Source organism: Scyliorhinus canicula, chromosome 2 (assembly GCF_902713615.1).
Source record: "Scyliorhinus canicula chromosome 2, sScyCan1.1, whole genome shotgun sequence".
NCBI lineage: Eukaryota > Metazoa > Chordata > Chondrichthyes > Carcharhiniformes > Scyliorhinidae > Scyliorhinus > Scyliorhinus canicula.
Window position 1 is genome coordinate 63,900,655 of NC_052147.1, and position 27,276 is coordinate 63,927,930.

Here is a 27,276-nt window from a genome sequence, read left to right on the forward strand (position 1 = left end):
ATAGCTCGTAGACAGGCTTCTGGTTCACTCACTGATGAGAATCTCACAGCTAAAGATCCACAGCAGGCGGAGGAAGGAACGTCGCAGGAATCTGGCACTCGGCGAGATGTGGGAGACCAGGACTCTGCTGGGCCCCAGGCTGATGATGTGCCCCTGGGTCACGTTGTCCCACAGCTGCTGGAACTGCAAAAGCAGTCGTGAACATCAGGAAAGGATGAGAGCACCCCTCCTCGGACTACAAGGCCGACTGGGGGAGTCAAGTTGCCTTCTGTCCGAGGAGATAGTACGTCACTCCTATGCAATGAGGCCAACACTGCGAGGTTGGCGTCCGCAGTGGAGACCATGGCGCAAGACGTGCACTCCGTGGCGGGGGATGTCCACTTCATGGTTCAGTTCACGACCTCCATGGCTGAGGCAATGAGCTCCATGCTGCCGGGCTTCAACTGCATGGTGGGAATCCAAAAGTGTCAGGGCCAGAGGACAGCGGTGCTTCTGGATCTCACTCCAGATGCCCCACGATCCCATGGAGGAGCACAGGGGCCTCCGGGTGCTGAAAGGGAAGAGGATCGGCACGAGGGCAGTCGGCGCCTTTCAACCCAGGAGACTGTGGGTGTGTCCAGCCCATCTGATGCACCCCCACCCTGTGATACACCTCCACCTCCAACCCCGAAGAGGGCAGCACTGCAGCACCTCTTCAGCCCGAAGGTAGGCCCGGAACCTCAAGGTACAGGCCACCCAGAGGACACCCGCCAAGGTCATCTCAGGTAACAGGGTGTGGAAGGCAGAAGGCTACCTCAACCTCAGCTGTGGATCCTGGGGAAACACCTTGATGCGCTACAGTGCCAGGTTGTGCAGAGTCCAAAGCAGACCACTATGAGGGCCCTTTTGGGGGCTGTATTAGATGACTCCACACAACCCATCCAGGCACTGGAATCACATTTTGAGCATGTCAATATGCTCATGCCTTGATGCACGAGCCTTGTTGTAGCTGGTCTGAGTATTTATGGTCTTCGCACTGGCATCATCAGCCACCACCTGATTGGGTACCCTTTGTCCGCGAGGAGCCATCCCTCCAGCTGCTGCTTTCCTTCAAAGGTGGCTGGAATCTGTGAGCGCTGTAAGATGTAAATATCACGGAAGCTTCCCGGGGAATGGGCACACACCTGCGTGTGATCACAGACAATCTGGACATTCAGGAAGTGATATCCCTTGTGGTTCAAAAATGGCATCCCATGCTGCCATGGGAAGCGCAGAGCACAGTCGATGATGTTCCAAGGGACGTGTCTGAGTTACCAGCCAGCGCCCCCTCCTTCCGATCGGTGCCCGTAGAGCCCTGGGGTTCGCCTTGGGACGGAGGGGCAGCAAGTTTGAGACCCGGCTGCCCCTGCGTCACCTGGCTCTGCCAGCCCTGGTGGCTCCCCGATGCCTGCACCATCGTGTTGATGCCCTCGGCGTTGCTCCTCAGTGATTGGGCCATGCTGTGCAGTGCCTTGGCAATGCCAACCTATGACTGGGACAAGCTCTGCAGTGCCTGGCCATTCTCACCTGAGAGCAGGACATGTCCTGCAGAACCTCATCAAGGTCAGCCTGGTCCTGGGTCACGTCCCCCGGCGAGTCAGACATTCTGGCGAGACCTCAACCATGGCCATCGCCGAATGCATGACGCCTTGGACACCTTCACTCATGGTGCCAACGTCATGCCCCAGGTTCTCCATGCGGTTGCTACCCTAGCAGTGTTGGCCTTGGTGCCAGGCAGTGCTGGTGACATCCCCTGTGCCGTAGGCTCTGAGACTCCTCCAACGGCTATGGACCTGCTGGAGTATCGCTGACATCTCCCTCTGAATGTCCTGACCACTCCCTATCCTCTCCATCAGCTCTGAGATGACTTCTTCCACAGGCTCAGCATCAGGCGGGACACAGCTAGATCCTGGGGTCCAGCCGATATCCAACTGGTGCCTCCACCTGATGTACATCAGCAGCTGTGTGATGCTCACCAGATTGTGCCCTAGAAGCCTGACCACTAACATTTCCCGCCAAGGTGCCTCTGCGCTGGTGGAGGGTGGGGATGACAGCTCTAACGCCTCGATTGTGTCTTCCTCGGAGCTCCCCTCTGAGGTGTACTCCTGGGAGGCTGGAGAGGGGGCTACCCGGGATGGGTGGGTGTCGTTAGCTGGAGGACCTGCAGGAGAATGCACATGTGGTCAGTGAGAGGGATGGGTCAGTCAGTAAGGCAACAACAACTCATGTTTGACAAGTCCTCCAGGTGGAGCCCGGTGGTTACTCACCTCTGCGGCATCCGCCAACCTCCGAGTGAGTGACCGCCCTGGTCTTCGCCCCCCCCCTGCCCCAGTCACCTCCAGGGCATCCTCCTTGAAGGAGGTGAGGATTCTTAAGTTTGTCACCCCCACCGCCAGTATGGGCCCTCTTCCAGTGATTGTGGGGGAGCTTTTCCCGAGGAAACACAGAGAGGGCATCGATAGCCACACGCGTGTTCACAGTGGTGGGAAGGGGGTGTGATGGAAGGGTCGGGAGGTGTTGAAGGGAGAAGGGGGATGAATGGAGAGTTGGAGGTCACATGGAGAGCTGCAGAGGATGTTCGCATGCGGGCGGAAAGGCCTTGGGGAAGGGGGTGGCATTGGTGTCTACTCACTGTGCTGCCCGGTGTAGGTCATTGACCATTTTTCAGCACTGGAGGTCAGTCCCCCTGGTCACACTCCTCGAGCTCACAGCTGCCGCCACCTCACCCCAGGCGGCACTGGCTGCCCTGTGGCTAACCCTCCAGCACCTCGGGGGAACAGGACATCCCTCCTGGCCTCCACTGTGTCTAGGAGCCTCCCCAGGTCTGCATCCCCGAATCTTGGGGCCGGTCTCCTGGGTGCCATTGTTGCAAGCTGGCTGGTGTTGGCTAAGCAAGAGCTGCTCAACTTTGTTAGCGTGGGGGGGGGTATGGGGGGGGGTGCTGGCGCGCGCAGTGCCGGCGAATTGGCTGGAAAACCTTAATTTGCGGCGAGAAGCCCGTGGTGCCTCGTTAAGTGGACCAATTAATGTTGAATAGCGTTGCCTGCCTCGCTGGGTCGAGCGCCAGGAAGCTCGCGGCAGTTCCCACTCGTTACCGCACTTGGAATTCTTTCCGGAGAATCGCGCCCTCTTTGTTCCTCCTACAAAACTGCATCATTTCTCTTTACTAAATTTCATGCCATGTGTCCGCCCATTTCATCAGCCTGTCTGTATCATTTGAAGTCCACCATTATAATAATAATGATCTTTATTGTCACAAGTAGGCTTACATTAACACTGCAATGAAGTTACTGTGAAAAGCCCCTATTCGCCACACTCTGGGAGAATTCAGAATGTCCAATTCACCTAACAGCACATCTTTTGGGATTTGTGGGAGGAAACCGGAGCACCCGGAGGAAACCCAAGCAGACATGGGGGCAGCACGGTAGCATGGTGGTTAGCATAAACGCTTCACAGCTCCAGGGTCCCAGGTTCGATTCCCGGCTGGGTCACTGTCTGTGCGGAGTCTGCACGTCCTCCCCGTGTGTGCGTGGGTTTCCTCCGGGTGCTCCGGTTTCCTCCCACAGTCCAAAGATGTGCGGGGTTAGGTGGATTGGCCATGCTAAATTTCCCGTAGTGTCCTAAAAAAAAGTAAGGTTAAGGGGTGGGTTGTTGGGTTACGGGTATAAGGTGGATACGTGGGTTTGAGTAGGGTGATCATTGCTCGGCACAACATCGAGGGCCGAAGGGCCTGTTCTGTGCTGTACTATTCTATTCTATCTACATGGGGAGAACGTGCAGTCAGTGACCCAAGCCAGGAATTGAACCTGGGACCCTGGCGCTGTGAAGCACCAATGCTAACCACTGTGCTACCATGCCGCCTATATTCCCCTAAGAATTCACTACCAAGATTTATGTCCTCTGCAAATTTTAAGTCAAGGTCATTACTACAGATCAAGCAACCCCTGGAGAATCCCAATTTCTGCAATTTAAAAAGCTAACCGGTCACCATAACTCACTGCTGCCCTTCAGTCAGCCAACTTCATATCCATGCTGCCATTGCTCCTTTTATTCCATGGGCTTTCACTTAAGCTTGAAAGCCTGTTCTGTGGCACTTTATCAAACATGTTTTGGAAGTCCAAGTACACCACGTCAGCTCTCTCAGTTACGTCTTCCAAAAACATGAGCAACTTAGTTAAACATGATTTGCTTTTAACAAATCTGTACTGATTTTCCTTAAAGAATCAACATTTTATTCAACAACTTGTTCCAGGACCTGTTTGAAGCCAACAGCCAATAGAGCGGGGGGGGTACCACACAGGAGCCAACAAGGCACCAGGGAACAGGTAGAGAGGGGAGGGAGGGGAAAGCCAGGGAGAGAGGAGGGAGGGATTGGGAATGGCAGGAACAGATAACGGGGCCAAGAGCAAGGCCACAAAGTGCAAGACCTCAAAGAAACACCTGAAGTATTGGGGGGGGGGGGGGGGGGGGGGGCAAATGACAGGGGGGAGGAGCTATACATATATAAATAGATAACAACCTCCTTTTGTAAAATATGTCTTCCAATAAAATATCTTAAAGAGAACAAAATAACCAAAAGGTCAGTGGAGCTATGGGGGTGGGGTTAAGGGGAGGGGGGCAATTCCAATGTGGCACTCTTGTAAATTGTATCTAATCTACACACCTTTGTTTATTGTGCTGTGAATAAAATGCAAAACTACAATAAAACATTTTCCAAAAAAAATTAATCAACATTTGTCCAAGTCACTGTTAATTTTGTCCCAAATTATCATTTCTAAACACATGCCTGTCATTGTTGGGTTTATCGTAAGAACTTTTTTCCCCCCCAATTACGGGGCAATTTAGCGTGGTCAATCCACCTCACCTGCACATCTTTGGGTTGCGGCAGTGAGACCCATACAGACACGGGGAGAATGTGCAGACTCCACAGGGACAGTGACCCAGGGCCAGGATCGAACCCAGGTCCTCGACGTCATGAGGCAGCAGTGCCAACCACCGTGCTGCCCCTGGGCTTATCGTAAGAACATAAGAAGGAGTAGGTAATTTGACTCCTCGAGCCTCCTCCGCCATTCAATAATATCATGGCTGATCGGATTGTGGTCTTAAATCCACTTCCTGCCTGACCCCCATAACCCTTAACTCCCTTGTCGATCTAAATCTGTCTAATTCAGCCTTGAATGCTTTCAAGGATCCAGCCTCCACTGCTCTCTGGGGTAAAGAATTTCAAAAATGAACAACCCTCAGAGAGATTAAATTCTTCCTAATCTCCATATTCAATAGATCACTTGTTTTTGAACTGTTCCCCGGTTCTAGATTCCGCCGTGAAGGGCAACGAGGGCAGTATGGTGGCGCAGTGGGTTAGCCCTTCTGCCTCACGGTGCCGAGGTCCCAGGTTCGATCCAGGCTTTGGGTCCCCGTCCGTGTGGAGTTTCCACATTCCCCCCGTGTTTGCGTGGGTTTCGCCCCCACAGCCAAAAGATGTGCAGGCCACGCTAAATTGCTCCTTAAACAACGTTTTCTGAGCATCAACCCTGTCAAACCCACTCAGAATCATATATTTTTCAATGAGATCACACCTCATTCTTCTAAACTCCACCGAGCACAGGCCCAACAACCTCTTAATCCCAGCAATCAACCTATGAACCTTCTCCAAACTGCTTCCAAAACAAGTATATCCTTCCTTAAGTAAGGAAACAAAAACTGTACACAATACCCCAGGTGTGGTGCCACAGATGCCATGGATAATTGGTGCGAGACATCCCTATATTTATACTCCATCCCCCTTTCAAGGAAGGGCAACTTTCCATTTGCCTTCCTAATTATTTGCCATATCTGTAGGCTGACTTTCGTGAGTCATGAAAGAGGACCCCCATTTCCCTCTTTACTTCAGCATTCTGCAGTCTTATCACGATTGAAATAATATTCTGCTTTTCTATTCTTACGAAGTGGGCACATTTCCCCACATTATACTTCATTTGCCAAACAGTTGCTGACTCACCTAACCTAACTATATTTCTTTACAGACTCTTTGTATACTCTTTACAACTTGCTTTCATTCTTATCTTTGTATCATCAGCAGATTTGGCTCCAGTACAGTCAATCCCTTCATCCATTAATATAGATTGTAGATAGTTGAGGCCTTGGCAAAAACTCCTGTAGTACTCCAGTTACTGTTTGCCAATCTGATAATGATCCATTTTTCCCTACACGCTTTTTTTTGAATAAGAGTTTAACATTTGCAATTCTCCAGTCCCCTATATCGAAGGAGGATTGAAAGATGTTGACTAATGTCTCGGCAATATTCACCTTTACTTCCCTCAGTATCTTAGGTTGCAACTGATCTTGACCTGGTAACTTATCAACCTTAAGTACAGACAGCCTTTATAATGCCTTCCCTTTATCAAATTTCAGTCCATCCAGTATCTCACCTACTCCTCTTTCAGTATGACTTTGGCAGCTTGGCACAAATATTAAATTTGCACCACAGGGAATGTCATGATATACATCCATGTGTATAATGGAGTGAAGACAGGCAGTGATTCACACACAGGATGACCAGTGAACACACAGAACACAGCAGCCAATCACCAGACAGGACACGACCACTATAAAGCCAGAGGGCACCAGTTTTCCTGCTCTCTCGGGATCCAGTCTCTTAGACAGTCAGAGCTCGTGAGCATAGCCAGTACAAACACCATGTGGTAGCTAGTAAGTCTGGTCAGGCTAGCCTCAGGTCTCCAGTCAAGTCAGCATAGTGTCAACCCACAGTTGAACATGTAAATTAGTTAGATGTTAAATAAAATCGTGTTGCATCTCATCAAGTGTTGGAAGTCTGTCTCTTGCTACACTGCATCAAACGCAGTCCACATAGACCCAGCCTACCCAACACATCCTGGTACCAGGTTTGGATGCTGAAAATTGACGGACCTACCTTGAGTAAATCAGCGTTGACCAGCAAACAGCCATACGGTGACATGGACAATGTCCGCCCTCCTCCACAGCTCTGCATTGCCGGCGACCTCGGTGCAAATTGGAAGATCTTCAAACAGAAGTTCCAACTCTATCTCGAAGCCACCGACCTCGAGGCCGCATCGGACGCCAGGTAGATCGCACTATTCCTCACCACAGCCAGGACCACGCCATCCACATCTACAACTGCCTTACATTCGCTGAAGGCGAAGACAAGACGAAATTTAAAACAGTCCTGCTGAAGATCGACAGGCACTGCGACATTGAGGTCAATGAGAGCTTTGAACGGTACGTATTCCAGCAGAGGCTTCAGGGTAAGGATGAACCTTTTCAATCCTTTTTGACCCATCTCTGCATCCTCGCGCAGTCATGTAACTATGACTCGACAACTGATTCCATGATCCGGGATAAGATCGTTTTCGGGGTCCACTCCGATTCCCTTCGCCAGCAGCTCCTGAAAGTCAAGCAGCTCACCCTCACCATCGCCATCGAAACGTGCGTTCTCCACGAGCATGCTAACAACCGTTAATCCCACACCAGGGCAGTAGAAACGACTACGCTAACCCCCCACAAGGCAGAGAGGGTGCAGGCCATCGCACAAATGCAGGGCTTGAGTCTTGATGAGAGTGGCCATTTCGCGCGCTTTTCCCGGGCTCCAGCGCATGGGCGCCACGACCGAGGGGACGGCGAGACCGACGACCAGCTGCACAGGTGCGTCCGTCATTCGATCGCACTGCGCATGCGCGATGGCGCACGGAACGCCCTGACATTGGCGTCATGACATCTCCGAATTGTGGCTCCACCCATTTAAAGCGGCAATGCCCAGCAAAATCACGACGGTGTCTACAGTGTGGCAAGCTTGGCCACTACGCAGCCCTTTGCAGATCTGCTCCACTGCCCAGCATCCAGCGATCCCAGCCATGGCGCAGAAGCGTCCGTTCGGTACAGCAGGCCGTGCCAGACTCCGACCCCGACAGCCCATCGGATCCTGACGCCGGGTGCCTCAAATCCCCATACCGAGTGGGCATCATTACCAAGCATGCGCTGCCTTTCTCAAAGATGGTGAAACACCTCCCAATCCTCAGCGTGGATCCTGACGATGAGTGGTGTGCTGTCCTCACAGTCAACAAGGCTCGCATCCGTTTCAAGCTGGACACCGGCACATCAGCGAACCACATTTCAACATCCGATCTCGACACGATCTGTGTCAGACCAAGGATTCTTCCACCGGCCTGCCAGCTCCTTGACTACAATGGCAATACCATTGCTGCCAGTGGCTCATGCCAACTCGGAGTTTCCAATAGGTCACTGAAAGCGACGCTGCGATTTGAGATCGTAGGACCTGACAGAGCATCCCTGCTCGGTGCTCGGGCCTACAAACTCCTGAACCTGGTTCGGCGAGTCCACACCTTGTCATCCTCACAGGCGATGGCCTCACCTAATGAAAACTTCCAGGCTCAAATTGATGACATCATAGCGCATACCATAGCGTGTTCGAAGGTATGGGCACACTCCCATACCGATACAAAATCCTCCTGAAACCAAACCCACCCTTGTGGTTCACGCACCACGTCGGGTGCCGGCACCCCTCAAGGACCGCCTCAAGCAGCAGTTGCAAGACCTCCAGGACCAGGGCGTCATATCAAAGGTCACAGAACCCACGGACTGGGTTAGTTCCATGGTCCGCGTCAAAAAGACGTCAGGGGAGCTTCGAATCTGTATCGACCCCAAAGATTTAAATCGCAACATCATGAGGGAACATTACCCGATACCAAAACGAGAAGAGTTAACTTGCGAGATGGCTCATGCCAAATTCTTTACAAAGCTGGATGCCTCCAAGGGGTTCTGGCAAATACAGCTGGACGCATCCAGTCGCAAGCTGTGCACATTCAATACTCCGTTCGGTCGCTACTGCTGCAACCGAATGGCCTTTGACATCATCTCCGCCTCAGAGGTATTTCACCGCATAATGGAACAAATGATGGATGACATCAAGGGGGTGCGAGTGTACGTCGACGATGTCATTATCTGGTCCACAACTCCTCAAGAACAGATCGATCGCCTCAAACGAGTATTCCACAGGATCTACGAGCATGGCCTCCGACTCAACAGGTTCAAATGCTCATTCTGTCAATCAGAAATCAAATTCCTTGGCGACCACATCTTGCAGCAATGCGTGCAGCCAGATGCTGACAAAGTTTCGACGATCAACGCCATGAAGACCCCAGAGGACAAGAAGGCCCTCCGCTTCCTAGGGATGGTCAACTTCCTTGGGAAGTTCATCCCCAACATGGCATCCCATACCACAGCCCTCCGCCATCTCGTCAGAAAGTCGACGGAATTTCAAAGGCTGCCCGCTCATGAGAAAGAATAGCGTGAGCTGAGGGCAAAACTCACCAAATCCCCAGTGCTGGCGTTTTTCAACCCCGCCAAGGACACAAAAATATCCACTGACGCAAGACAGGATGGCATTGGAGCGGTGCTCCTCCAACGGGATGACTCCTCCTCCTGGGCCCCAGTTGCGTATGCCTCCAGAGCCATGACGCCCACTGAGCAACGGTACGCTCAGATTGAGAAGGAATGCCTGGGCCTCCTAACGGGAATCGGCAAGTTCCACGACTATGTATATGGCCTCCCCAAATTCACGGTTGAGACGGACCACAGGCCATTGGTCCACATCATCCAAAAAGACCTCAATGACATGATGCCACGGTTACAACGCATCCTTCTCAAGCTCCGCCGCTACGATTTTGAACTGGTCTACACCCCAAGCAAAGAACTCATCGTTGCAGATGCCCTTTCCAGGTCTATCACCACACTGTTGAGCAGACTGACATCGTTTGTCAAATCGACGCTTAGGTGCAATTCTGTGCCTCCAACTTGCCGGCCTCTGATGAGAGGGTCATTCAAATTCGTGAGGAAACGGCCAAGGATCCTCTGCTCCAGCGAGTGATGCAGCACCTCACGAATGACTGGCAGAAGGGACAGTGTCCCCAGTTTTACAAGGTCAAGGATGATCTGACGGTGGTAGACGGCTTCCTCATGAAGCTTGACAGAATCGTGATCCCGCAGAGCATGCGAGCTATGGTGCTCGGCCAAATCCACGAGGGTCACCTGGGGGTCGAGAAATGTTGACGCAGAGCTCAGGAGGCGGTTTACTGGCCAGACATCAGCCAGGACTTTGCCAACACGGTCCTCAACTGCCCTACCTGTCAAAAATTTCAGCCAGCTCAACCTAAAGAAACTCTGCAGCAACAAGAGATAGTAACGCCCCCATGATCCAAAGTTGGTGTCGACCTTTTCCACGCCAAGGGGCGTGACTATATCCTGCTGGTCGACTACTTTTCCAATTACCCCAAAGTGGTGTGACTGTCCGACCTCACGCCGGCAGCGGTGATTAAGGCATGCAAAGAAACATTTGCCAGACATGGGATAACACTCACGGTGATGAGTGACAGGAGTGGTCTGATTTCGCCCAGCTTTACAACTTTCGTCATGTCACATCCAGCCCCCACTACCCGCAGTCAAACGGGAAGGCCGAAAAAGGGGTCCACATCGTCAAAAGACTACTATGTAAGGCTGCAGACTCAGGCTCCGACTTCAACCTGGCGCTGTTGGCAGACAGAGCGACCCCGCTGTCCACTGGGTTGTCTCCAGCGCAGATGCTCATGAACTGCACTCTGTGAATAACGGTTCCAGCCATCCGCATTCCAGATCTTAACAACTTCCCAGTCATACAGAAGATGCAGCAGTCTCGGGCCCAACAGAAATCATCGCACGACGCTCACACCACGGATCTCCCCGAGCTGGTCCCAACTGATCGAGTTTGTGTACAGCTGCCTGATGGCGACTGGTCAGCCACAACTGTGGTGGTCAAGCAAGTGGCCCCGAGATCGTTCCTCGTTTGCATGGCTGATGGCTCTTTCCTACGACGCAACAGGCGGGCGCTGCGCAGACTTCCAAGTCCGCCACCCAACCGTGATGTCCTACCTCACACACTGCTTCCTCCAGACGCGCCCTGCCACGTGGCCACTTCTGTGACCACCGCATTGGCAGCAGTCCCGCCCATCCAAGTGCAGGCGGCGCCTGCTCCACCCTTGAGGCGGTCACCCAGAATTCGTCGCCCGCCACAGAGACTAAACTTATAGACTGAATGTTTGAACAACTTTGTTACCTCATCGTTTTGACATCTGTAAATATCATTTTTTGACCATTTCACCTGCCCTATATCTGCACTAGCGACACCTTCCTATTTGCATAAGTCCATTTTAGCATATTCTGTATATAATCACGTACATATACACATCTTCACGCACATACACCTTACTATTTATTATCTGAGCACACACTTAATAAAAAATAACGGGGGGAGATGTCGTAATATACATCCATGTATATAATGGAGTGCAGACAGGCAGTGATTCACACACAGGATGACCAGAAAGCACACAGAACACAGCAGCCAATCACCAGACAGGACACGACCACAATAAAGCCAGAGGGCACCAGTTTTCCCGCTCTCTCGGGACCCAGCCTCTGAGACAGTCAGAGCTCGTGAGCAGCAGCTAGTACAAACACCATGTGGTAGCTAGTTAGTCTGGTCAGGCTAGCCTCAGGTCTCCAGTCAAGTCAGCAGAGTGTCAACCCACAGTTGAACATGTAAAATAGTTAGATGTTAAATAAAATCGTGTTGCATCTCATCAAGTGTTGGACGTCTGTCTCTTGCTACACTGCATCAAACGCAGTCCACATAGACCCAGCCAACCCAACACATCAGGGAATGGCTAACAAATTGTATTGATGCATTTATGGGGCAAATAGACAAGCAGATAAAGGAACAGATGGTTACAAAGGTCGATTTAAATGAGAAAACGATGGGGGGAGGCTCAAGTGGGGTATAAACACTGGCATGGACTTGTTGGACCAGATGGCCTGTTTCTGTGTCTTGTATCCTATGTAATCCCATATAAGCCTTCTTCCTTGAGAAAGACAAATGCAAGGTACTCGTTTATGAACTTCACAATGAGTGTCAGCAGACTACTTGACCACAGTGGACATTACCACCAAGACCAATCCTGCCCTCACCCAGCCTCCACACATGCTCCCATTGAATAGATGTCTGGAATGACAAACCTAACTGATGTATGTCTGTCCTTAGATAGCTGTGCTGTAGTAAATCAACAAACCAAAACCTGCAAGCTAATGTCATGTGAGGCTCACTCTTGAAATTTCCATAGCATATTGCTAACTTTTAAAAAAAGGTTAACTAACTCAAAGGCTGATCAAGCTTATTCAACAAATGGCTGACCCAAGATTGATTCCCATTCTGTTCTGAAGTAACTGACATCGCCTGGCTGCACTATGGGCTCTGCAAACTGCCTCAATGTCTTTGGGTTATGGAAGAGAAAGTCAGCCCGTGTGCCTGCCTCTGATTCCGAGCCAGTGAGGACAGAATCAAGCTCTACAGTGAATAATTGCAACTTAGCTGAGGTATTGGAGAGTGAGTAATGCTACATAATTGTATCTCAGCTTGAAGCCATGAAATCAGTAAAGGAGGAGGGCAGAAAATTGGCAAGAGAACTAGAAAAGGGAAATAAAAAGAAAACCATTATCTGAAATGTTAACACCATGTCCTGTATTTACACATGAAGTACAGAACTTGAGAGCGAGACATTCTTTACTTTCTGTACTGGCTGAATAATGAAAAATACAATGCAGACAGTGTCGTTTTGAGAGATAAACAATTGGAGATTTCCTTGCTGTAGACTAAACGCAATTGAGTCTGACATTGTGAAGTGTTAATGTTTAGCAGGCAGTGGGAGTTTTATTTTGGTCAGTAATTTAATGTCACCAGCAAATTAATTCATAATCAGTAAGATACTGTAGAGTTAATGGAATTACACTAAGAATTATCACAAAACATTGCCGTCGCATTGATATGATCATTCACAAAATTCAAACTTTAAAAATCAATTCAAATATGTATTGCTATCATTTAACTGGGGACATTCACAGTCCTCAAATAAGATGTATGCTACAGATCTGCAAGCTGACAGTAAATGCAATAAATGTAAAAGAGGCAACAGGCAGAGAATAATCAGGCGGAGACGTTTACATTCACGTAATTTTAACTCACTTGATGTTAATTTGAGACAATCAAATTGACAAAATGACAATCAGGGGGCTGCTTCACAGACTGTGATCCTCATCACCCAGTTTTCTTCTGTAATGCACCCTAGTGACCCAATTCACCCCAGCACAATAAGAAGAAAAGCTGCCTCAGTATGTCACTGATGTGGTGAGGTTAAAACATGCACCTCATGCTAATGATTGAAGCTAAACGATCAACACAACCATATTTGCTAACAGAAAGCTGTGTCACATGAACATGGTTTATATCACTATGTCGTTTGCACCATCTCAGAATATAATTTATGTTAAAATTATTATTTTTTAGGTTACGAAATGATTAAATCATTTCAGGGTTGAGAAATTTCCTGCATTTGACGTCATTCTGACTTTTGGATCTAAGAATTCCATCGTACCTCCACCTGGCCCAGAGAGCTGTCCCCTCCCACCCTTGAACCAACACCAATCTAACCTGCTTTCTGTGATTGGAAGATGTAGAAGCTGCACCCTCAGTAGGTGCCACTCCCCTGTCCAACCTGCACAGCACCTTCCTGTGCTGGGCCATCATCCTTGTGCTGCCTCCGCTGTGGAAGTCACCGTTCCTGATGCAAGAGGGCTGGATCTTCTCACTCAGTGGACGGCCCTGCTACTGATGGACTGGCTTGACACCAACGCAACCACTGCCCGCCAGTCACTTCAGGATTCCAGCTCCAGGAGGGAGGGAGATTTCAGCCAGCCATGGACTTAACCACATCTCACTCTTGGCAGCAGTCACCACTTTGCATCTCCTCTGTCTCAGCCTGCTTGGGATCGCAGTGCTACTTAAGTGCCCAGTTTTGAAATCGGCTTCCCTCCCTGGGCTGCAGTATCTGAGTCCTGGATCTGCGCTTCTATCCCCCCCCCGGGAAGCAACTTACCCTTCACCAACTGAGTGGATGGTGTCAGCTGTGACGAGCCCCAGCTGTACCCTGACAATGGTGTTGGGGGAGGAGGTGGAGTGGTGGCTGATGTTCTGGTGCAAGGAGGCGCTGCTGGAACTACTGCAGATCTGGGGGAAGCCGAGCCGAAGATGGAAATGGGGCCAGGGCTGAGGTGAAGGTGGGGGGGGGGGGGGGGGGGGGGAGCAAATCCAGTGGGGTTTGTAGGGAGAGGGGCTGAGGTCTGGGAGTTGATATCCAGGGCCTCGGGTTTAGGCCCTGGCATCTGTTTCTGTCTCACATCAACCATTGGTTTATAAAAGTTTAGGATTTGAGTCTATTTGGCGTTTCGTCAGCCCTCGCGATAAACAGAGAATGACAGTGAACATCTCACAGGGCTTGCCAAAAGGGCATATCTACTTAGATGATGTTCTGATCACCAGTTCCACAGAGCAGGAGAACATGGAAAATCTCCAGGAGGTGCTCTGCCGATTTGTCCATGCAGGTGCCTGATTAAAATGAAGAAAATGTGCTTTCTGTGCCAAGGCAGTGACCTACCTTGGAAATCCCGTGGATATTGATGGGCAGCACCCAGTCGAGAGTAAAATCTGGGCTATAAAGGGGGCCCTCGCTCTGCGGAACGACATTGGGCCTTGTTAATTATTATGGCAAGTTTATCGCAAACCTGTTCTCCCTATGGACCCTGTTGCATATGTTGTTGCGGAAAGACCAGAATTGGTGCTGCGCTGCATTTGCGACCGTAAAAAGGGGCCTATCTTCCAAACAACTCTTGACAAATTATGGCCTGACCATGCCCCTGATTTTAATGTTATGTCATCGGAATGGTGCGGGTCCATGAGTGGAGTGACGGAACGGTATGCCTATTGTGTTTGCCTCGAGGACCTTGGCGGACACCGAGCACCAGAACACACAAATTGAGAAGGAAGATCTTGCTGTTATCTTTGGAATGAATAACTTCCAGCAATATGTGTATGGTCTGCATTTCATTATCATAATGGACCACAAGATGGTGCTCAGCCTATTCCGGGAGGACAAAAACATCCAGCCTATTGCGTCAGCCAGGCTCCAACATTGGGCACCCCTGCTTGCCGCTTACGAGTACACTTTTCAACAACGTTCGGGGGACCTGGATTGCCCGTAGGGACGCCCTCAGCTCGTTGCCGTTGCCTGTGAGCGCCCCGTCCTCACATATGGCGGATGAGGTGATTGCGGTTTTCCATGTTATGGACACCTTACCAGTGATAGCTGCTCAAGTGCGAGTATGGAGAGAGCCTTTCCACCATCTTGCGACCATTCACACAAACGTTTTCCAAGCTGAGTCTGGAGGATAGAGTAATATTGTGGAGTTCTCGGGTGGTCATTCCCTCTCAGGGACGGGAAGCCCTGTTACAGGATTTTGACACTGGCCATCCAAGGGTTTCAAAATGAAAATGTTGACCCGGAGCTATGTTTGGTGGCCGGGTATCGGTGGGAACATCGAGCGAATGGTACAAAACTGCCCTGTATGCCGGGAATTTCAGAATCTACCATCATCAGTGTCTCTCCACACATGGGAATGGCCGGCTTGTCCATGGATTCGCCTCTACGCAGCTTTTGCTGGATCATTCATGTGCTCAACGTTTTTACTAAGAATGAACGTCCACTCCAAGTGGTTGGAAATGTACAGACGGTCTTCCACAATATCCAGGGCTAAAATCGAGAAGCTCAGGGGATCTTTTTGTTCCCGTGAACTTCCGGAAGTGCTGGTTATGACAACGGGACTCATTTCACCAACAAGGGGTTTGCTACTTTTCTGCGGCGCAGTGACATTCGGCACATCCTCACTGTGCCATATTATCCTTCATCTAACGATCTGGCTGAGAGGGTGGTCCAAACTTCTAAACCAGGTTTGAAGAAACAGTCGACCAGGTCTATGGACATGTGGTCAGCGTTTCATAGAATGGTATGCGATGTTTCATAGAATTTACAGTGCAGAAGGAGGCCATTCAGCCCATCGAGTCTGCACCGGCTCTTGGAAAGAGCACCCTACCCAAGGTCAACAACTCCACCCTATCCCCATAACCCAGTAACCCCATCCAACACTAAGGACAATTTTGGACACTAAGGGCAATTTATCATGGCCAATCCACCTAACCTGCACATCTTTGGACTGTGGGAGGAAACCAGAGCACCCGGAGGAAACCCACGCACACACGGGGAGGATGTGCAGACTCCGCACAGACAGTGACCCAAGCCGGAATCGAACTTGGGACCCCGGAGCTGTGAAGCGATTGTGCTATCCACAATGCTACCGTGCTGCCCCAAATCTTTTTCAATTATCACACGATGCCGCATGCGATCACTGGAATTGCTCCAGAAAAACTCTTGATGGGACAACGACTCTGGACTCAGTTGAGTCTTACTTGCGATGGCATGCTGTGGGTCCTAGGAGTGGTGCTGGACTAAACTGACCCGGTCTCGTATAGCGTCTGAGTCCAAGGGGAGAAAGACCCTTCAGAAGCATGTGGACCATTTGGCCAGGCGTTAGGCAGCCTGCTGTGACATTCCACCATCAGTACTGCTGTTACCGCAGAATGAGCCACCCCTTGAGTTGGGGGCCCCGCGTCCGAGTTAGCACACCCGGTCCAGCCAGAGTGAGATGCCCTCAATTACGACACAGGAGAGAAGATTGGTAATTCAAAGGCTTTAATTACCAGAGAACCAGACAGCTGCCGAGAAGTGTGCTCACAGCACGCTGCCCACTAAGCGTAACCTTATATACAGTTTCCTGCGTGCGGAGCCAGAGGCGGAGTCCCCCAGGGTTCCAAGCCCGGTCTTAAAGGGGCCATCGCATTAAAGGTAAGGTACAGTTATACAGATATCATTCATCACACAGAGTTCTATGACTCGTGTTCCGATATGGACGTGGAGGTTTCTACACTGACAGACGACAGCGTGTCCGGCGCCGAGGTCCCGGCGATTCCTCTTCGGTGGATGCCCGAAAACAGCGTTCAGGGACTTGTTACACTCCACCTGACCCAGAACCACCAAAAGTGGATGCACAGCCACCGGCTAAGAGGCGTAGAAGGCCTCCACCAGTACCAGCTGTTGGGAGACTTTCAGACTCTTGTGGGGGGGGGGGGGATATTATAACTCCCAGGAGGACCATGGAGAAACAATTATTGTTCTCTCTGTGGGACCCATGGATAGGAGCTCCCTTCGTAGGGGCAGAGGCCAACCACCTGGGGCTCGTTAAGGCAAGTGATAATAGCAGCCCTAATGCAGGGCCTAGTCAGACCGATCCTCCTAGCGAGGTCTGCACTGGTAGTGAGATCTGTAATAAGCATGTAATTGTAAATGTATAAATTATTTCAGCACCGTTAACGACAGCTCCTTATGAGTTATCAGCGGGATTCTCCGACCCCCCCCCCCCCGTCCAGAAGCCAGCTGCCGTATTCTCTGCCGCTGGTTTTTGGGCGGGGTTCACGCCATGCCGGTTGGGCCACCCAGCAATTCTCCGGGCCCCCGATGGGCCGAGCGGCCGTCCATTTCTGGCCAGTCCCGCCAGCGCGGATTAGACATGGTCCCACATGGCAGGACCTGGCAGTTAAGTCGGCTGGGGCGGTCCTCGGGAGGGGGGGGGGCACGGGGGGATCCGACCCTGGGGAGAGCCCCCACGGTGGCCTGGCCCGCGATCGGGGCCCACCGATCTGCGAGGGGTCTTGTGCCGTGGGGTCACTTCTTCCTTCCGCGTCATTCCCTGTGGGCTCTGCCATGGCCGGCGCGGAGAAGACAACCGCCTGCGCATACGCGAGTTCACGCCAGCCTTCGGCGCATGCGCTAACTCGCACAGTCCCTTCGGAAGTGCGGAGTGGTTCGCACTGGCTTTCCCGCCGGAAAGGAGAATCCCGCCCGTGAACTTCAGTGGATACCTCGAGCAATTTTACTTGCTTAAGTTTTGAATGTATTTCTCACTATATAGAGCAACTGGAACATACAAGTTCTTTGAAGAGATTCTGAGATTGTCAGGTAGTTCTTTAGTCATTTAACTTGGATATTCAGGAGTCTAAAAATCTTGAAAGCCAAATCAAATCTCATTAAGCTGAGCTTAATTATTTCTGTCAAATTTCTGCTCCAATGTAGCATCCACTCCACCTCCCTGAAATACATTGGCCTAGACCTTCTGCCAAGGAGGAATGTTGCTTGGTACTGCAACACCACCTCTGTGCGCTACCCCCACCAACACTTCCCAGGGACGTATCTCATCGAGATGTCCACTTTGATTTATGGGCAGCACGGTAGCATAGTGATTAGCACTGTTGGTTCACATCGCAGGGACCTCGGTTCGAGTCCCGGCTTGGGTCTCTGTCTGTGAGGAGTCTGCATGTTCTCCCCGTATCTGTGTGGGTTTCCTCCGGGTGCTCCGGTTTCCTCCCACAAGTCCCGAAAGACGTGCTGTTAGGTGAATTGGACATTCTAAATTCTCCCTCAGTGTTCCCAAACAGGCACTGGAGTGTGGCGACGAGGGGATTTTCACAGTAACTTCATTGCAGTGTTAATGTAAGCCTACTTGTGACACTAATAAAAATTATTATTATGTTAACAGTATGCCAGTGAAAGAAACAGAAGGTGGTTTTCTGGTGCTCTTCCGTTTGTTTGTTTTTTTTGTGGGAAATCTTGGGTGTGGTTGCGTTGCTATCGTAATGGAAAATCCCACCTGCGAGGAATCCAGCCCATAGGGCGCAATTCTCCCCAAAAATCTCAAGTCCATTTGTGGCGGATCTTTCGCCGAGTTCCCCACCGATATTCAATGAGACTTTGTAGGGACCTGGGGAGTTTCTCACTGGTTTAGCCCGCACTGGGGAGCTGAACTCAGAGATCGGGCCACCATTTTGAAAGGTGCCCCGATCTTTAAGTGAGCTTCACCCCCCACCCATGGGCAATGTCACCCCCCACACACATGGGCACTACCCCACACCCCCCCATGTGAGGACATTCCGCAATGGGGTCCCTGAGGGGGCCCCTTTCTTCAAGCCCCCCCATGCTCCCTTCAGCCCCCCCCCCTCCCTTCCAGGATCCCCACTCTTCAACCCCCCCCCCCCCCTCCTTTCATGGGCACAGCATCCCTTGGGCCCTGATCCTTGACAGTGAGAGGCAATGCTCCAGCCAGCTTGGCAGTGCCACGGTGACAGTGACAAGGTGCCAGCTGGGCAGTGCCAAGGTGTCCACCTTCTAGGGGGGTGGGGCTAGGTGGCCACCCGGCACTGACCCTGACCACTCGGGGGTCTCCGATAGCTCAGGAGACCAGTTCCGCCTGGTCAATGTTTGTGTGGACCAGCACTGATTGGTGCCCTGCTGCAGCCTCCCTGGGGAAGGCTGGAGAGAAGTGCGGCTATAGGATTTGATTTTTACACCCCACCCGCTCCAAGATCAGAGCCCCACAGACCATGTGCTGGTTCCTCCATCTAGCGCCCCCCCAGGCCACTTATATGCAGGCAGAATGGGATGATGGCAAGACTACAAGTCATACATGGTTGGTAACGGATCAAGCTGATTCAAAGCCACCTAAGACCAATTAAAAGAGGCAACTGGGCTTTTCCAGTCTGCCAACAGGTTCCCACAGATGGTGGGGCAAGTTTATATGCTTGGAAATGGCCACCCAGTGGTAGATTGGGCAATGGGGGTCAGGGCTTCACTCCAGGTAGGTCTGGAGGCCCTCACTGCCTGCCTGAATGCTGTGTTCCCCCATCCCCTCCTGCCCGCAACAGTGGTGGCTGAGCTGCAAAATACACATATTTGTTCAAAATTCAAATAGCTTTGAGATAGCCCCTCTATTTTGAAATGCCCTCTCCTTCATTTAGCTTTCCTTGCATTCTGCTGCTCCTTCAAGCCAGGCAACCCCTGATTGCCCTCCAGCATCAAGAACCTCACCTGCCTTACTCAACTAGATGGCAAACCAGTCCTCCGGCTGTTAAATGTGGAAAATCAAAAAAAAAAATTTTAAATATAATTTTTCTTGGAATTTTTTACAGAAAATATAAAACGTAACAACAAACAATGAAATGCAACAAAATAACCCATAATAACTGTAACACCCCCAGACCGTATCGACGCATGTATCCCATCCCCCACCCCCCCAACCCCAATGAACAACAGAAGAACTTAAAAATAAATTTAAATTAAATAAACAAACATAGTCATCGTCCGCCCCCCCCCACCCCACACCTTTTCCCTCCCCCTTCCCCCCCCCCCCCCCCCCCCCCGGGTTGCTGCTGCTACTGTCCCAGTACCCTATCGTTGAGCCAGAAAGTCGAGAAAAGGTTGCCACCGCCTAAAGAACCCTTGTACCAACCCTCTCAGGGCGAATTTGACCTTCTCTAGCTTAATGAAACCCGCCATGTCATTGATCCAGGTCTCCACGCTTGGGGGCCTCGCATCCTTCCATTGTAGCAAGATCCTTCGCCGGGCTACTAGGGACGCAAAGGTCAGCACACCGGCCTCTTTCGCCTCCTGCACTCCCGGCTCCACCCCAACCCCAAAAATCGCGAGTCTGTGGAAAATCAAAATTAATGACCGTTTCCCACACAGTGAGGGCTTATGACCTCCATTTCAGCCAGATGGGCAGGGTTCAGATGCCCAGAGGGAAAATCCTACCCCGTTGTCCCTGCTGATTGAATGCTAGACACAATAGGCAATTATTCGAAACCAGGCATCCAACATACTGTGGTGAGCGGAAGGAGGGAATATATCCTCCTGGCATCCAGAACCTGTGTGGGTCGTAAGTGAGTGCCACTTTGAGACCCGGGAAGAGGTGGAAGGGAAGGGTAGGGGTGATTTACAAAAGAAAATATTTTCTAGGCTATGTGATTGGGCCATCTTCATTGCAGGTCTTCCCCTCCTCACCTTTGTCTTTCTCGATGCACCCCCGAAGAAATGTGACTTTTAATTGAGGTACAGTTCCACAGATATATTGTCCATACCTGAGTCAGGCAGTCAACCCGAATCCTATCATTATCCACACTTAAACAGACAGGCATCGGACAATAATTAAATGTAGGAACCAAAATATAAGAACCAAAAGTTGGTTTCTTATACATTGTTGAGGCCAGTTGTACAACACTAACTGCACATCTTAACTAATGACACTCAGACTGGGGACTGAATCTGCAATAGTCCCTGGTCTATATGGCTTATTTTATCATTCAATAAACCAATTGAGCCAAAAAGAATCCTAAATACTTTAGGGACATGACTGCATAAGCCATATGACATCAGTAAATTATTGGATGTGATTCTGAAAAGACTTCAGCTGCACATCCTGTCACAAAATTTTTGATGTTTAAATTGCACACTTTTGATGTCTAAATCGAGGGGTTATGGAGCCAGATGGAGAAATTACTGGAAGCCTGGACAGCAATAGAGAGATACACAAGGAGAAAGGAACTGCAAGCGATTGAAAGGAATATCGATGCAGGGAATAGGATAGAAATCTGTTGACAAGAAGGAGGAAGGTGAGGGACAGATAAAAGGAGTATCAGAGGCCGAGATGGAAAGTAAAGTGAAGAGTAAAAGAAAGGAAACAGGAGAAAAAGAAAGAAGGGAAGGAGGAGAGCTCAAAAAAAAAGAACCAGCATTATATAGTGCCTTTATCCTCAGGAACCTAAAGTGCCTCATAGTCTGGATTACTTTTCAAAATGCAACTACTATGTAGGCAAACATAACAGGACCCTGTAAACAACAGTGAGGCAAATTACTGGGCAGTCTGTTTTGGTGGTGCTTTTGGGATAAGTGCACGCCAGGGCCCTGGGAGGACTTTGCTACCCTTCTTTGAGTTTTGCGTCAGCCTGATTGGTATAGAGGGCCTCAATTTAAAGACTCTTCTGAGAAATCATGTTTCCCACAATGCAGCATTCCTTAATACTGCACTAAAATTAAATCTTACCTTGTAATCTTACCTTGTAATCTTACATTGCATGCTGAAGTCCCGAAATGGGACTTCATGAATTCATGAACTTCAGAGAGTTACCGCAGAGTTACATTTATGGAGGGGAAGGGAGAGCCTGAGCGAAGGGGGACAGGTAGGCATGTAGAAGGAAAGGAAGAAGAGAGATAGAGGTAGAAAAGAAGGAACGGAGGCTTATCAGCATCCTGACTGAGAGTCATTAGAATTTTTGTTTTTACATGGGTTCAGTTGTTAAAAATAGTCAAGCTGTTGAGAATTATTGAGTCAGACGGTTTTGATTTATTCTCAAGGTTAACGTTGTGTGAACGAGCCCTCAGTAACTTTGGCTAAAAATATAAAAGTAATGTATCATTTTGCTCCAACAAAATTGGGCTGCCCACCCCTGTACTTTGTTCAGGAACTCAGAAATTGTAACTTAGTAGGTGGAAATTATCGTAAAAATATGGTCTAAAAATGAAATGGCATGTTATTAGAGCTTTAAAAAATTCTAAATGTTTTCAATTTATTTGCTCATTTCTCTTTTCCATTTTACACTCAGGATGAAGATCCCCCCAGTGAAGGACAAGTAATCTCAAAGCCGACCAAAGGATTCCAAAAATACTCACTTGGCACAATGTTAGCTGAAGTCAGTCAAGGTCCCTATGCCCCACAAGAAGTACATCACCCTGAGGTAAAAAAACAAGTAGTGAATTATAACAATAAACGTTACTGTTTTAGGTAAATTATCCAAAACTTCAAGACTGCAACACAGTAGAACAAGAAACTACAGACTCTCATGTAATTTAACTCCCCCCCCAAGGTTGGGTTGGCTGGCAGAGAGGGTAAAGTTGTATACACCCCCTAACAGCAGTAGTAAATGAGGAATTCTGCCCCAGTCCTGTTCAAGTATAGACCGTCCGGCTTGTAAAGGTTCCACCGTCCCCAGAACCAGTTGCCTCAGAAATATGATGTCCTCCCTCCTACACCAGCTTTCCAGCCACATGTTTAATCGCTGTATTCTCCTATTTCTATATTTACTTGTACATGGGACTGAGACTAATCCTGAGATTATTGATTTAGACGTCCTGCTTTTCAATGTCCTTCCTAGCTCCCTAAAACCTGCTTTCAGGACCTCATTCCCTTTCCTACCTAAGTCATTGTACCAGCATGGACTATAACCTCTGGCTGAATACCTACCCTCCCCAGAAGAATGTCTTGCAGTCACCCTGTGACATCCTTGATCCTGATGCCAGGGAGGCAATATGCCATCCTGGAGTCATGTCTACAGCAAGGGACACGTCACTCTGTTCCCTCAACTAACAAATCTATCAATGTTGCTCTTCCTTTCATTTTCTTCCCCACCTGTCAAACAAAAATATCTGTGGTGCCACACATTTGGATCTGACTGCACTCGTCCGAGGAACCAATGCTCTCACCAGTATCCTAAACAGAAAAGCAATTAACGAGCCAGACACAGCTGACTCCTAGACTACATGCCCAGTTCCTTTTGTCTGCCTGGTAGTCACCCATTTCCTTTCTGCCTCCATGCTCCTAAGCTGCAATGTGACCATCTCTCTGAGTGTCCTATCGACGTAGCTCTCAGCCTCGCGGATGTGCCACAGTGACTCCAGCCACTGCTGGAACTCCAAAACCAGAGCTCAGGTTTCTGCAGCTGGTGACATTTTCTGCACATGCAGTCATATAGGACAACGATAGCGTCCGCAACTTCCCACATATTACATGACACGCATTCCACACGACCGAGCTGTCCTGCCATGACTTCAATTACTTCCCTTGTGTTATCTTTATTTTACTTTAATTTTTTGACACTACTTAATTTTACCTAGCTTTGACATAATTCTGTTTTCCTAATGCTTGTGTTTCTTACTTAGTTGCCTATCGTTTACAGGAATGCCACTGAAAGAGGGTCAGAGAGAAAATGATCTAAGTGCTGTTGAACACAGATCATTGAAGGTTCATGATCAATGTAGAAAGCTAAATGCATATTGAACTGTATTAATAGAACTATTCAGTCGAAATCAAGGACTCCATTTTGTCATTATACAGGTCACTGGTTTGACTGCATCTGGAGTACTGCACTTAGTTTTGATCTCCTCATGGATGATATAATGGCTTTGGAAACTGTTCAGAGGAAAGCTACGAGAATGATTCTTGGCTTAAAGAACCTTAGGTAGTCAGACAGGCTTAAGGAGATAGATTTATTTACTTCACATCAGAACATAAGAAATAGGAGCAGGAGTTGACCATTTGGCCCTTTGAACCTGCTCCTCCATTCAACAAGGTCATGGCTGATTTTCTGCCTCAACCCAACCTTCCCACACGGTTCCCGCAACCTTGTCCATTAATTCCCGTAGTACAATATGTTATAATCCTAGCTGCTAGATAGGTGCACCTCTCAGATGGTTCCTGTCAACTTCAGATTAAGAAAGACAGATCCCAGGGACACTCAAGTGAGTCTGAAGAACTGATCGATCTCCCCACAAAGGAATAGAGCCAGCCCAAATAATTACTGTATTCCGGATTGCCTTTTAGTCGATTAAAGACAATTATCATTTTCCCAAATTTTATAAGGATCCGGGCAAAATCTTCTCAGCAATGTATTCCCTGAGGCCTCCGGTGGCTTTCCTCCAGAACATAGCCAAATAGGTACTTTTAGTCAAACTTAGCCTGAGAATTCGGTAGCAACTCACCCACAATTAAGAAAAGGAAAGAACTTTAGATTATAGTAGGGGGTCAATAAGGGTGGGACGTACACGAGAGGTAAATGGCTTTTGCACTATGTTTATGGTTTCACGTATATTGTTTACTTTGTTGTTGTCACTATACCAAAAACACCTCAATAAAATGTTTATGAAAAATAAATAGAAAGGGAAAGAACAGAATCATCATTTCAGCAAACAGGAGCTCGAGAGGCCACAGAGATGGCAAGAGCAGAGGAAAAGGTCACGATCAGCAGATGGACGAGTTGCAGACCCACGGGGCAAGAGGTCCTCAGCCACCCCACAGAGAGGGAGACCGACGACCTGGATAATGGGCTCTCCCCTCCGCCCCCCAACACCTGGAGATAGATAGAAGACATTCCTGACGAAGGAACTGACCACGATGAGGGAGGCAATACAGGTGGAAGTCCAGGTGGAGGTCAAGGTGTCAGTAGCGAAAGGCGTTGTTCGCCATGCAGGTGGCGATCGATGGACTGAGGAAGAAGGTGGAGGCACAGGGGAAGACGATCCTCAAACTGGAAAAGGTCGACGGACAGAGCGACAGGATTGAATCCTGTCAAAAGGTTGGTAGTAACCCAGGTGAGTTTGAAGGCGAAGGTAGAGGACCAGGAAAATACGTCCCGCCGACACCAGAATATTCGGATCGTTGGACTGCCAGAGGGCATTGATCCTGGGAAACCTAGTCAGGACGGACGCTTCTCCAACCTGCTGGAGATCGACAGAGCGCACAGATCCCACCGGCCGAAGCCCAAAGCGCGGGAACAACCAAGGGTGATAATCGCAAAACTGCATCGGTATCAGGATCGTGAGAGGATCCTTAGGTGGGCGAGGCAGACAAAGGCGAGCAGCTGGGAAGGAAATCGAATCCGGGTCTATCAAGACATTGGGGCAGGCTTGGCAAAGCGCAGGGCCGAGTTCAACCTGGCGAAATTGGCCCTGTACAAAAATGGAGTGAGATTTGGAATGCTGGTCCCAACCAGGCTCTGTGTCACGTTCAAAATAAAGAACATTACTTCAACACCCCAGAGGTGGACGGGTGTGTTCATACAAATGGCCTGGACAAGGGGCAGGCAAGGCAACGCTGAAGGCAAAGCAGAGGAGGAAAGGGGGGGAAACAAAAACTATGATGGAAACATATTGGGCTGGATTCTCCGTTTTTAGGACTGTGACCCCATGCTGGCGTAGAAACTGGCCTTTCATGCCAGAAAAACTGCCGTGAAAAGGCCCCATATTCATAGCCTTGCAGGGGGCTAGCAGGGAGCCGTTGTGAATCTAGCAGCTTCAGCTGCAGATAAGGGCCCCCGCACTTCGGGTCAGAGGCCGTGCATGCGCACGGCGGTGTCCACCAGCGGCCGCGCCGTGCTCCATGGTAGACTCAGACTGCGGGCTGAACCTCCCAAATCATGCCCCCGATCGGCCGCGCGCACGACCCGAACCGCCCGCCCAAAAATTGCCCGGTCACGTATGAGGCCCCCCCCCCCGCCGCCGCCTTCCAATCGGCCCATCCCCGACCATGGCGGACGCAGACTGAGTCCGCAGCCAGCACACAAGTATCCCGAACGGCAGGACCACGTTAGATCCACGCTGTGGGGACTTCGGTCGTTCGGGGGTGGAGAGTAGCGGGGCGGGCCTCCAGCAATGGCCGCAGGTAGGCGATATGCAGAGAGTACGTCGCTTTTCTGGGCCCGGAGAACCGGCGCCGGACCCGATTCCGTGCATGGAAATGGATTCTCCATCCCGGCACTGGACGACACTTGGCGTTGGTGAGTGGAGAATCCAGCCCATTGTGTTTGCGAGGGACTATACTGCCTCGCTTTGATCAGAAAGCTCAGATCACAGGGAAGGGCAAGAGCAGTGGAACACAGGAGAGGGTGAGGCAGAGACAGAGGGAAAGGATAGTTAGCAGCATGGGACAGGGGTAAGATCATCCCTGGGAGGGGGGCCACCGCACTGGTATGATAGCAAGGGGGGTGGCGGCGCATCTCCCGGCAGGGAGGGAACACCTGGCTGGGCGGGAGGGGGGATAGGGAAGGTAAAGGAGATATGGGGAGGGGGGTAAGGGGGACGGGGTAGGAGAGGAAACGCAGGGGGAACACAAGATGAAGAAAGGGATGGGCCTCAGATTGATTTGTGCAGTTAAGGTGCAGGCTGAGGGAAGAAGATAGTGCCGCAAGCAGTCACTTTCGAGGGACCCTAAACAAAGGGAGACCCCGGGGTGCAGGGGCGCACCCACGTGGTACGTACAGTGACAACGGCTATTTGGATGGCCCCCTAACAAAGGGAATCTCCGGAGTGCAGGGGAGCGTCCAGCAAGTAAGTATAATTGATCCCCCAGGAAGGGGGGACAACAAAAACCCCTCACCAGGATTGTCACCTTAATAATAATCTTTATTGTCACAAGTAGGCTTACATTAACACTGCAATGAAGTTACAGTGAAAATCCCCGAGTTACCACATTCCGTCGCCTGTTCGGGTACACAGAGGGAGAATTCTGAATGTCCAAATTACCTAATAGCACGTCTTTCGGGACTTGTGGGAGGAAACCAGAGCACCCGGAAGA

General features: G+C 50.1%; 1 protein-coding gene across 1 annotated transcript in view; it reads left to right on the plus strand.

Annotated features, from left to right (window-relative positions):
* Positions 1–27,276, plus strand: part of kiaa0586 (KIAA0586 ortholog) — an 818,517-nt gene that overhangs the window by 688,875 nt on the left and 102,366 nt on the right. The window contains exon 28 of the mRNA XM_038780001.1: positions 22,535–22,666. Within this exon, the coding sequence (XP_038635929.1) occupies positions 22,535–22,666 (132 nt within the window). The remainder of the gene's footprint in view (positions 1–22,534; positions 22,667–27,276) is intronic.